The sequence below is a fragment of the Lactuca sativa genome, chromosome 6 (assembly GCF_002870075.4).
Source record: "Lactuca sativa cultivar Salinas chromosome 6, Lsat_Salinas_v11, whole genome shotgun sequence".
In the NCBI taxonomy this organism is placed as follows: Eukaryota; Viridiplantae; Streptophyta; class Magnoliopsida; order Asterales; family Asteraceae; genus Lactuca; species Lactuca sativa.
The window spans coordinates 36385610-36397329 of record NC_056628.2 but is presented as its reverse complement, the minus strand read 5'-3'; the positions used below and the strand labels follow the sequence as shown (position 1 = coordinate 36397329).

Here is an 11720-nt window from a genome sequence, read left to right as displayed (position 1 = left end):
CCTGGACTACCTCGGAAGCCAATGTAAATCCACCTATACGTATCCCTCACTCGCATAATAAAAAAATCAAACATAAATGGCACACGCTTAGTCACTTACAACTCACACATAAGAGGATACAACAAACAATTTGGGGATACATACAAAATTAGCCTTTAATAATTACATAGTCAATTACATCTAATCAAAAACTTTTTTCATAAACTATGGCACAATAACAGCTTAAGATGAAGCTTTCTAACAATCATTATCAAATCATAAAATATCAATACAGATTAATAGAAAATGAGTTACATTGCTATTATGAGTAAAAAACAAAATACATACCTCATATTGGTATAACACAATTTTTACAATAAATTTGGTTCATGATATTAAATTTAATGAGTTACAAGTTGTAAAAGTTTATTTTTTTTTTCACTCTTCATAATTACCCAGCCACTTATTTTACCTCTGCACAATTGTTAGCTCCCACTGGTTCTCTTAAGCAATTAGATATTGCCATAACTGCAGCTTCAACAGATGCATCCTCTCCCTATTTCATTTATATAATAAAATTTATTTACCATTTTATAAAAGTAAAAGTTAAAACATAAAAAAAAAAATAAAAAAAACAGCATTTTTACGTTTTCTTTCCAGTAAAACATATTCCCATATTTCCCTGCTAATCGACTCCAAAAGCTTCGTGGTATATCCAAATCCACAGACTCCCCAACATTAAAGTTCAAAATATTTCCTGCATAGTTTTAAATTAATTAATGTATTATTATTTATTATATTATTATTATTCATTTAAAAAGATTATGAAAGATGAAAACTTTACCAAATGTAGGATCAGCTACAAAAACAATAGTTCTATCATCAACTTTCCAGAAGTCTTTGATTGCTAATCCTATATAAGTATGATAAAATTGCATGAACAAAGTAATTAATATGATAGAAAAAAAACTAATTTATTAAAGATAATTAGCAATTTAGCATACCAGGGGTATCAGGATAGTTCTGAGCTAGAACTCTGAGCTTGAATCCGGTATCTTTCTCAATTGAATCAATCTCCTTTGCAAGCCTTTTCTCCTGAACAAAATTATGCAAAAATGAAGTTCTAAATAAAAAATTTCATACATTTGATACCAGAAATGATGGCATACCTGACCATCTGAGAGGAAACCTGCAACATCGATGACTGTGGTGAAGTTTTTGGGAAGCAATTCTGGCTTATTTACCCCAATTTTTGCTTCAGCAAATCCAGCTCCTACATAATAACTGTAAATTCAAAAGGCAACTGAATCTAAAATCAAGCTGGTTTTAAGTGATGATCATGAAATTTTGTTCGATACCCTTCATCGAAACTGGATGTGAGATATTTGCACTTGCACAATTTGCTTAAAGTGAGATTTTTGTAGAATGTTGTTGTGTATGTAGCGTTTCCCTCAGGGAACGAATTTGAGATTTGGATAACAAAAAGATAAATGGAAGATGAATAAATACCTGAAAAAGATACTGCGAGAGCTAGGGTTCCGGATAACGCAAAATTCAGAGATTCGGATTTAAGTGTAGAAATCAATCGACCGAAATCTGATGATTTGGGGGTTGAAATGGGTAGATTCGAAGATGCAGATGATGATGATGCTCTGGTAGCAACTATATGAGTATAATTCTTCGAAGTATTTCGAAATCGAAAGGGAAAATGAAGTTGAACAGCTGCCATTGTTATTACTATGAATCAACTTGATATGGAAATGGTATTGTTTTATGGATAGGAATTAGAGAAGATGATCATCACCGTGGATATCTCTGGAATCATGCAAAGAAAAAGAAGCTGAAATGGCCCTTCAACTTTAATATATTTTTCAAGTTTCACTAATGGTTTTACAAATGTTACAATTCCAACATGGAATTTCTATAGCTTTGAATGCATAAACCAACACAACTACATAAACGAATAACATTTTGTGTTTGCTAAGAAATTAAGCATTAATATTTTTTAATGTTTTTTTTTCTTTTCATTGAAATTAATTTCATGAATATCTTTGCAAACATGTTCAACATCATAATAAGTATAAGAAGATAGATGATAAGTTGGCATTCAAAACTTCAAACATTCATAATGTAAAAAATAGTCGGTTATAAATAAGTCCAACTAGACGTTCCTAATAGATCATCTATTGATATAGTGTATGACTGTATGTAACATCTGAGTTATGAACCTTCACGGATTGAAAATCAAACGTTCACAAAGATAAAAGAATGAACGAGACATATGTTCTTGTTCGTTTACTTAGTTAACAAAGACATATTATCTTGTTCATGATCTTTGGTTAAATATATCAAACAAACTACTATCATTCGATGTTTACAACCTTAATGGGTCATGCAGTTTATGTACATATACATGATGTTGGTGATTTTAGTGTCACCATGTTATTTTATGTAATTGGAACTAACATATGAGCTAGGGTTCATAATTTGTACTCTAATATATGTACGGGTATGTGCTGAGTGGACGCATATATAAGATCGAATTAGAAGTCGTTCGACGACAAGTCGAGGTTCCGGGGCAGCGCCCCTAGGTCCGGGGTTTCCAAAGGGGCAGCGCCCCTAGCGGGATCTTTGAATTTTACATATGAGAACATAGTGAGAAAATCGAATTCTTGAGGGTGATTATGGTAACTGACGAAATTCATCAGTTTGGAAACCATTGATTTCCTCATTAAATTCCAGATTTCCCTGACTTGCTTCCAAAGCAACCCATGACGACCAACCCTAAGAGGCAAACCCTAAATCACGTTTATTATATAAACGACTCTTCTATTTGAGAAGAGAGACACAACTTTTAGCTCTCTTTTCTTCAGACAAATATAGAATCCTTCTAGCAATTTGGCTTGCGATTACTGTGTCTAGATTCGTAAGTGTCCTCTTGAATTATCCTAGGCTGAATTTCTTGCAACCCAGACATAAGGTAGAAATATCAGTTCGAAAAGTGTTCACACGAACCAAGGGGTATCTAGATCTCCAACATAAACACTAATTCCTCTAACACATGATTGTTCTTTGTTTCTTCTCCATAATTATGTGGTTTTTGTAAATGAATTAAATGTCCATTGCAATGGATTGGGTCGCAATTTGATCTTTGGACGTTTTCATTGTTTCTTTTTACTTCGTGTAATATGGTTCGTTTCTAACCTACATTGTCCTCTTCAAAACTCACAAGTGCAAAATAATCATTTTACGTCTACCATTTATGAAAACTATAACAAAATAAAACAACAATGATGGTCTAAAAAGTTGTTAAATAGATGAAATCTTTAACATTGGACGTACCACAAAAACGAAAAATGTATTGTATCTTACAATTTATTAGCATTATATGGAATTAAACTAAAAGGTTCAGCTATCAGAACAACTCTAACGATGTTCTTCTAGGATGGCAACTAGGAACCATGTCGAGAACCCGTCCACAACTCACAAATCTAAAACATCATATCCATATCCACTCTCAAAGACTCGGTTGCCAATTCTATGTTATATCATTATCCTACCCAAATTTTGCGTATTTATTACAACTAGAATGGAATCAGTGCGCCTTTGGCGCTGTGGTTTTGGAATTAAACTGCATCACAGTTACGTAAGACTTAGACATAGCAACAAAATATTTACAACATCAGATTTCTTGCATAAGGACAGTTACATACCAACATAATATTCATAACAAAAGATTACTTCCTTAAGGGTTGCATAGGTACATATTGTTTATTTATAGTAGAATATCACTAAATAGATAAACATATTACTTATAAGGATGTTTGTCTTCAGTGAGTTTCTTGATTTGTTGTTTGAGGTTGTTGATAAGGACGTCATATTTTTCCTACATTTCATGGATGGTGTTGGTCATTTTTGTTGTCTCGTAGTGGTTGTCAAGCAACACTTGTTGCATAAAATCGCAGCTAAACGGGGAGAGAAACTACGTCTAGAAGTGGAAGGTGCAGACATCGGATTAAAGAAGGATGAGAGAACATACCTAAAGAAGGAAGCGTGCAAGAGAAATTAGCAAGACAGCAACAAAAGACAGGAGCAGAAACAGTAGATAAATATAATCTAAGTCGGCCAAATTGAAGATAAGAAGAAAAGAGTCGGCGAAATTGAACATAAGAAGAACAAAATAAGTCAGATACGTAAAGAAAAGAAACAGAAGGAAAGATATGTGCCCCAAAGGGAAAAGGCAAAGACTCACGTGCAATGAAGAAAGAGAAGAAAGTATACTGTTCACGAAGTTTTTAAGTTTTTATGTTATATATAATGTTGTAACTATATGGCTTCCTATGGATATATTTTGGGTATTTATTACAATGTTGTAAGTATATGGCTTCCTACGGATATGTCCAACCCACCTTAATCTTCATTCTTTCATTTTTCTACAGCTTATTATTGACCAACATTTTTCATTTTTCTACAACTTATTATTGACCAACATTTGGATTTGTATATCATTGGCTAATCTGTCACCCTATAGAATTATCCCTTCAATTTCAATGGTGCCCTTAATTATATTGCACAAACCTCTAGCAGCTGCAATATATATTCAACAAATATCCCTAACATATCTACCTTATACCCCTTCTATCTTTAAGCATCCTCATAATCATATGATCCCCATTTTTTTTATTTTTTAAACTTATCCGCAAGACATAAGGAGGAGTCGACTTCTCATATAGTTGTAGCGGTTTAAAGGTCCCTATTGCATTTAGAACACCTAAAGTATTTTATTTAAAGATATATAATACCCTCATTTTTTTAAGAATGGCTATATTACCCTCATTTAAATGACATCTTTTTAACCATATTGACCATGAAGCCCAATTTAATATCTACTCAACCCATGTATTTTTCCACATATTGGACTATTGGTTCAAGTTCAACCATGATTTATCATGCCACTCCAACCACAACATAAAATTAAAAAATAAAAATCAATCATCTTTAACACCATAGCTTTTTCAACTCAAACCATACCCACACATCAAATAAAAATATCATATACTAAATGTTTTACTATAAAATTACATTTTTTTTATATCTTTTAGTTACTGTTATTGATATTACTGAACTTATTTTTATTAAGACATTCGCATTTGTGTGTGTATAAGGAGCAATAATATCAATTTAGAAGTGAATCAATTTAGAAATGTTGAGGCCAGAGCAGTCTCACATGACTAAAAATTTCTTACATAAACCACAAAATCTCACATTACAAATTACAAAATTATTTAAATTGTATTTTGCTGATGAAGGTGAAAACCTTAAGGGAAATAAACAGGCCAGTTGAAGTAGTATGAATCACGAGCTTCTTTGCTCCAGTTTTCATTCCACTACACACAGAAAATTAATCAAAAAAACTCGATCAAATTCATAATATTTTGGCGTATTTATACATACATATACATATATACATACCGAAAATTTGTATGGCTGTTTCTTTTGCATTGCCTTCTTCCAATGGTATTGCTCATGTAGCATTGCATGATCATGCCAACTAAACATTCAAGTATATCGATTATCAAACAAATACAAGGTTAAAACATAAAAATTTGAGTTTGTGTAATGCTTATTGCACTTAGAACATGATAAAAAGAAGATAAATTTCTTCGATTCTACATTATGGTAAGATGGGCAAATGAATATATATGAATCCATGGCAACATAATATAAGCTTTCCCAAATTCACTCTGAAAAGAAAGGAGCAGAAAGAACACAGAAATTATATCAAGTTATTCCTTTTCTTTACCAATACTGATTGAACTTTAAGTGAAATTTTTATGGGAATTTAAACATGGAACGAAAAACATTTCTGTGAGTTTTGATGATTAGAAACCCTAACAGAAAATCTCGACCTGTTTACGCCTAAAATAGCAGCGAAGTGATTACGTTCGATGAGAAATTAAACGAACAAAACACACAATCGAAGGAAGGAATCGAGGAATTGACGAAAATGTTAGAAAAAATGGAAATTGAAAAGGGAAGAGAGGTGTATGAATACTTGAATCTATTAGAGAGTTGCCACATGTAGGGGTTGGACCAAGTCATGGCGGAGTAAGCCATTGAACCGACCCATATGCAGATGAATTTCTCTGGACCAGAGTGTGGAACACCCGGGTCTCCTCTGTACGCGTTTCCAAAGTACTTCTCCATTGATCTTCTCTGTATGCGCTAGGGTTTTGGTAACAAGGAGGTAGGGGATGAAATGGAAGTGAGGGATGTGTGCCTTTATCTCGACTTATCCGCTTTTCTTATTTTCTCTAATTACATTTTTAGTCCCTCGTTTTGTTGTTATTTGCACGGTCCCCTAAAAAATTTACACCCCGCTCCCGAGTTGTAGCAAAGAAAAGAAGAGAAAAGAAAAGAAAGTAAGGAGAGAAAAGAAGAGAAAAGAAAGGAAAAAGAAATTGTCATTTGTGCTCCCGAGTTGGAGAGAAATGGAAGAAAAGTTAAACATTTTGTTCATTCTTTCCAAATCCTCCCAAATCGGGAGGAAAGGTAGGAAGGAAAGTTTTTCTTCCATTTCCTTCCACTTCCTTCCTTTAATGAAACTCGGGAGCACCATTCTCTCTTGCTTTCCTCTCATTTCCTCCCATTTCCTTTCTTTTCTCTCTTTAAGGTCTCCACGCATGCTTATGAGTTAGGAAAACAAGGTCTAGTTAATTGAACTCTTTAAATTATTCGGGTTTTAGTAGATCACCAATTCCTTCAAGACCTATATTGAATTAGAAGGTCATTTGATCTCAATCATCCAAACCTTTTCTTCATGCTTATTGAAGGCTTAATCAGATCACTAAAACTACACATTATTGGAATAAAATTCAATAAATTTCAATGTTAGATGGATACTTTCACGGTCACCTGGCTTGATTGAACATGTAGCTAAGGATCACAATGAATAATAGATAGCGTTGATCAACGAGACCTAGTGTTTGTGATTTTATCGAGACACGACGATGTGAGTTTTTCCACTTAACATGAGGACTTTATTTTAGTCGCAAATCACTTGATAGATGAGTTACTTTGTGTAATTACATATCTAGGGGTGAATTTGGCCGTTATATGTATTTATCTCTCTTCGGAGCTCGGGGCACGTTTTATAGATGAGATTGTCTTATATTTAACGGGTATACAATTTACATATGTTTGTTACACCATCTTATTGTGCCATTCCATGCTACCGTTGCTTATGTGGGGAGTCATTTCTAGAAGTAGACATCTAACCTCAGGTGAAGGTAGAATTGTCAAACATCTATCACCTCCTAATTTCATTTATATCGGATCATTGGTTCTATTGTTGTTTATGTGTAAAATGTTCATGTTTAACTATTTTTAGTTGTTCTAAATTCATAAATTGTATAAAGAAAAATCTAATTGATATGTGTATGTATGTAATATGCATTTTAAGTTCTTAGAAAGATATTTTTGAAGAAATATCAAGTGATTGATTTAGGTTATTCAAAGATGTGAGGTTATGGGTTGTACTTGTAGAATGACATGAGTTTATAGCTTGTATTTCTAAGAGCATGTCACTACACAAAAACAAATTTATGTTAATTCTTGACCTAATATGTTTTATGCCCCGTAACCATATAAAAAGGCTTGAATTTATGTTCAATAACAATAAATATGAGTTGTATTTGACATATAATTTTTTTTGAATAATTTTTAGAGTTTTTAATGTTTATTTTGAAATTTAAATAGGTGAACTCAAGTTAACATATTTATTAAATAAGTTGGGTTGACCAAAAACTAAATATGTGAAGATGATTTCAACCTATTTAATAAACAAGTTGGATCGATTGATTTTCATCTTGTTTAACTATATGTATCAATTCGAAAATGACTCAACATGACCCATTGTCATTGGTAACGATTGCATTGTGATGTTTACATGTGTATTGATGTCTTGATTTTCATATATTAATTTGATATATTTGTAAAAAAAAAAAAAAAAAAAAAAAAAAAAAAAAAAAAAAAAAAAAACACTTTAAATTTTAATCTTATTAAAAATCAAGATATTAAAAGAAAAATTAAATATTATCCTACATTTTTTTCTATATAATATTTAAGATGGATAAGAAAATAAATAAAAAGAAATATAAAAGGATATTTAAATTATTTATACAGTAACATATATAAAAAAAAAATTATTTCTTGAAAAATATTTCTTTTGGGCAAACATTTAGTGGGTAGTAACGTCTTTTCTAAACTCCTACCCTTACTCGTAATTTTCTCCCCTTCTATAAATACCACCCCCTCTCCTGGTTTACTCATCAATCAGGATCTAGGGTTCATCAAGTCATTCAAAATCACTTTCATGAATTACTCTTCAAAATTGATATTTGGGATCTCCAAACTCCTGATTTGATTGCACAATAGGCGAATTTGTAGTGATTCCCTTCAAATATCAAATTCCCACGAAACAAACGGTACGCCGTGAATTCAATTTTGTTGTGTATCTCCCAAATTGTGATATCAGGATCAATTCACATCGCTAGGGTTCCAATTCTTTCAAGTACCTGATTTCGAACGAGTTCAATTTTGTTATCGAGTAACCCTTCATGATACGAGAGTCTGAATATGAGCAATGGAGGTGGAGTAGACGACAACGAGTTCGATGAAAAGAAAAATCGAGTAGCCGCTGATGAATTCGGTAGAGCTGTCGCAAAAGTAGCAGTAGCTCAGATATGCGAGCGTGTTGGTTTCCACAGTGTTAACGATTCTGCTCTAGCGTCTCTCGCCGATATTGCTATCAGGTACGTGAAAGATTTAGGGAAAACCTCAAAGTTTTACGCTAATGTAGCCAATAGAACAGAGTGCAATGTGTTCGACGTAATTCAAAGCTTGGAGGATTTGAGTTCTTCTGTCGGGTTTCCAGGCGGGTCAGAAACCTGTACAAATTTGATCCGTTCTAGTTCTTCCATGAAGGAGATCATGGAGTACGTTGAAGCCATTGAAGAAGACGAACTTCCTTTTGCTCAACCTATTCCCACTTTTCCGATTGTTAGAGATAGAAAATTAACCCCAAGTTTTCTCCAAATGGGTGAAACACCAGAGTTCAAACACGTACCTGATTGGCTACCTGCATTTCCAGATCCCCATACTTACATTCACTCTGCTGTATGGAACGAGAGGACTTCAGATCCAAGATCAGATAAAGTTGAGCTCGCTAGACAAAGAAGAAAAGCCGAAAACTCATTGTTGACTTTACAAAAACGATTGTTGTCTAAATCACCTCCAACATCATCTTCTTCTGAGGTCGCAAATGGCAGTAGCAAGAAGATCCGATTTGGATTTGGTGAGAAGCCAGTTGTTTTGTCAGATAAACACGTGAATGATGTGAATTTGGAGAATCATGTGTCTATATTGGAGGCGTTTGCACCTGTTATTGAAGCTTTGAATAGTAGGGTTTCTGAATCTGGTGAGAATGGTGAAACTGAAAGAGATGTTCTTGATAAGAGACCTGCTGTTCGATTGAATTTTAGTAATGGAAGGAAACTGATTGGTGATTCCTTGGATTTGAGGTTATGGAATAGGGGTACTGGAAGGATTTCATCATGGTTTGGGCGTGATGATGTGATGGATGAGAAGAAGAGGAGAGCTGAGTATATTTTGAGACAATCTATGGAGAACAGGTTGGATCTTGCTCAGTTGTAGAGATGAAATTACTGAATTGCCCTTTATGATATACATAGACATTAGATCTGTGTGAAATCTTTATAGTAGTTCCTCATAGTTTTGAAAAGATTGTAGCTTTATCATGCAAAGAAACCATTTTGAGCAGTTGAACAAGTTATTTATTGTGCATTGTCCTTTTGAATTTGTTAATTCTTGTGAAGTATTTTTACAATTTTTAATCGATATTTAATTAAATTGACTTTTGTTGTTGAACTTAAGATGCTATTTCATTGAGTACATGATTTGTGTAATGTCACTATATTGAAACATGAATCTGTTGTTGCATTAACACCTGAAATCTTTAAGATTTTAGCTTATCAGAAACTGCTTATTTGAGTCAATAAGTACGTTTTTATTTATTTTTATTTTATTTTAATTCATCTAAACACTCAGACGCATCTTAACTGCCATTATGGCATTATTCATCAAACGTGTTCATAGAAGAACAAACAAAGACACAAAATAGTAACTGAACACATGATTAACCAAAATCATTTTATCATATGATGGATCAAATATCTAAAACAATACTAATGCAACATTATGACACAAACAATCTATCAAGTCTCAAGAAAGTGAAATGTATTTTGAAGGAAATAAATACTAAAAGGTCTTGTTCTTAAATTCAGCAAAAAAAATTCTTGTTCTTAAATTCAGTTGAGCTTTAACCCAGTTTCTGTAGGGAACGCCTTTCCACGATGATTGAAGATCATAAAGTTCATATTTGCGGGTAGAGACACAACCCTGCATTTCAACAAGTTCCAAAAATTACAACTTTGCCCCTTCAATTTTAAAGATTTATGTATCATTGTTGTAAGAGATAAAAGCTCAAAGAAACGTAGAAAAGATTTTCATTGAGATGAAAGATGATGCAAGCATAAAAGAAAAAGCACACACCATTACAAATGTGCAAAGTGAAAAATCTTCAAGCATAAACTCAAAACCTTAATCTTTTGAAGTGAACATGTGCCAATGATACCAAAATATAACAGGTATATGCAATTAAGCCAAATGCTTCAAACTACTAATAATAGAAATAAAGGTCTCATAATTCAACTCAATGGATCTTCTAATTCTAAAACTAGGCATAAGGTGTTTCATAATTCATACAAGATTTATATGCAATACCTAAGAATCCAAGAAGAAAACTTAACAGTTGAATAACAAGAAATTGGAAAAAAAGAGCTTCCAATTAGAATCAAGTGTCCACTTGTTTGGAAACTAACTATAGAATCAGATTTCACCTAAGTTTAAATCAAACACCGCTTTTTATATATAAAGTACCTGTTCTCATCTGAATCTGGGAGTATAGATCGGAAATTCCCTGGAACTGTTAATCCAGCAAACAGACTCAAAACCAATACTAATGCCAATTCAAGTAGCACCTGTAAATTATACCCAAAAAGAGAAACGAGGACCAAATTAGATTCACAAACACACAAAAAAACATATACATGTATAAATTAGAGAGTAACAGCGAGAGATTACTTCAAATGGAGGTCCGGAAAACTCATCCTCAGTGATCTTGAGCAAAGCCCTATCTAATTATCGAGAAAAAAAAAAGTTAGTTTTTGATAGATGAAAATCAAAGCCACAAGCAATCAAGGAAATCAGAGAGTTACATTGAATGGTAGAGTAAGCAGCGTGTAAGAGCATAAGAACTGCGATGACGCCGACGACGAAGCTCATACTCTTTGCCATGGTTGAAGCGATCGCCGGCGATGGCGATTAGTGGAAGTTGGATTTGGGGTTTACAGCTTATACTAGGAAACGAATAAAAAGACGACGATTGGAATAGCGATACTGATAAAAAAAGATTTAATTACACAAGTAGTCCCTGTACTTGTACTCAATTGACAAATTTCTCCCCTAAGAAAGTAAGGACGTTCGTTTGGATCCTATAATATTATCATTTAACTTGCAAAAAAAAAAAGGAAAATGATTTAAAAAGATAACTATGTTTCAATTTTGTTCAAAAAATACCATCTAACTAAAGAATTCGTTCA

General features: G+C 33.0%; 4 protein-coding genes across 4 annotated transcripts; 1 reads left to right on the top strand and 3 right to left on the bottom strand.

Moving 5' to 3' along the window:
- Positions 1-222: 222 nt before the first annotated feature.
- Positions 223-1789, bottom strand: LOC111894136 (thylakoid lumenal 15.0 kDa protein 2, chloroplastic). The gene is made up of 6 exons (XM_023890226.3): positions 1489-1789; positions 1149-1252; positions 984-1074; positions 824-892; positions 627-736; positions 223-535 (listed from the first exon to the last, which is right to left on the bottom strand). Exons 1-6 carry the CDS (start codon positions 1706-1708, stop codon positions 443-445), a joined length of 687 nt encoding a protein of 228 aa, XP_023745994.1. The 5' UTR covers positions 1709-1789; the 3' UTR covers positions 223-442.
- A 3418-nt stretch (positions 1790-5207) lies between these two features.
- On the bottom strand, positions 5208-6257 carry LOC111894144 (uncharacterized). The gene is made up of 3 exons (XM_023890233.2): positions 6035-6257; positions 5452-5530; positions 5208-5366 (listed from the first exon to the last, which is right to left on the bottom strand). Exons 1-3 carry the CDS (start codon positions 6184-6186, stop codon positions 5298-5300), a joined length of 300 nt encoding a protein of 99 aa, XP_023746001.1. The 5' UTR covers positions 6187-6257; the 3' UTR covers positions 5208-5297.
- Positions 6258-8289: 2032 nt separating this feature from the next.
- On the top strand, positions 8290-9913 carry LOC111894108 (transcription initiation factor TFIID subunit 8). The gene has a single exon (XM_023890184.3). It carries the CDS (start codon positions 8617-8619, stop codon positions 9691-9693), a length of 1077 nt encoding a protein of 358 aa, XP_023745952.1. The 5' UTR covers positions 8290-8616; the 3' UTR covers positions 9694-9913.
- A 282-nt stretch (positions 9914-10195) lies between these two features.
- LOC111894109 (membrane magnesium transporter) lies at positions 10196-11496 on the bottom strand. The gene is made up of 4 exons (XM_023890185.3): positions 11337-11496; positions 11203-11255; positions 10999-11099; positions 10196-10458 (listed from the first exon to the last, which is right to left on the bottom strand). Exons 1-4 carry the CDS (start codon positions 11413-11415, stop codon positions 10368-10370), a joined length of 324 nt encoding a protein of 107 aa, XP_023745953.1. The 5' UTR covers positions 11416-11496; the 3' UTR covers positions 10196-10367.
- Positions 11497-11720: the final 224 nt, after the last annotated feature.

Bases quoted from the DNA above. Each gene is read 5' to 3' on its own strand.
- LOC111894108 (XM_023890184.3), top strand. From the start codon at position 8,617: ATGAGCAATGGAGGTGGAGTAGACGACAACGAGTTCGATGAAAAGAAA.
- LOC111894109 (XM_023890185.3), bottom strand. From the start codon at position 11,415: ATGGCAAAGAGTATGAGCTTCGTCGTCGGCGTCATCGCAGTTCTTATG. The intron at 11,256-11,336 runs GTAACTCTCTGA...CTCGATAATTAG, and splicing joins TGCTTACTCTACCATTCAAT to ATAGGGCTTTGCTCAAGATC. The intron at 11,100-11,202 runs GTAATCTCTCGC...TATAATTTACAG, and splicing joins TTTCCGGACCTCCATTTGAA to GTGCTACTTGAATTGGCATT.
- LOC111894136 (XM_023890226.3), bottom strand. From the start codon at position 1,708: ATGGCAGCTGTTCAACTTCATTTTCCCTTTCGATTTCGAAATACTTCG. The intron at 1,253-1,488 runs GTATTTATTCAT...GTTATTATGTAG, and splicing joins TCTCGCAGTATCTTTTTCAG to GAGCTGGATTTGCTGAAGCA. The intron at 893-983 runs GTATGCTAAATT...ATACTTATATAG, and splicing joins GAACTATCCTGATACCCCTG to GATTAGCAATCAAAGACTTC.
- LOC111894144 (XM_023890233.2), bottom strand. From the start codon at position 6,186: ATGGAGAAGTACTTTGGAAACGCGTACAGAGGAGACCCGGGTGTTCCA. The intron at 5,531-6,034 runs GTATTCATACAC...TTGAATGTTTAG, and splicing joins CAACTCTCTAATAGATTCAA to TTGGCATGATCATGCAATGC. The intron at 5,367-5,451 runs GTATGTATATAT...TTCTGTGTGTAG, and splicing joins AACAGCCATACAAATTTTCG to TGGAATGAAAACTGGAGCAA.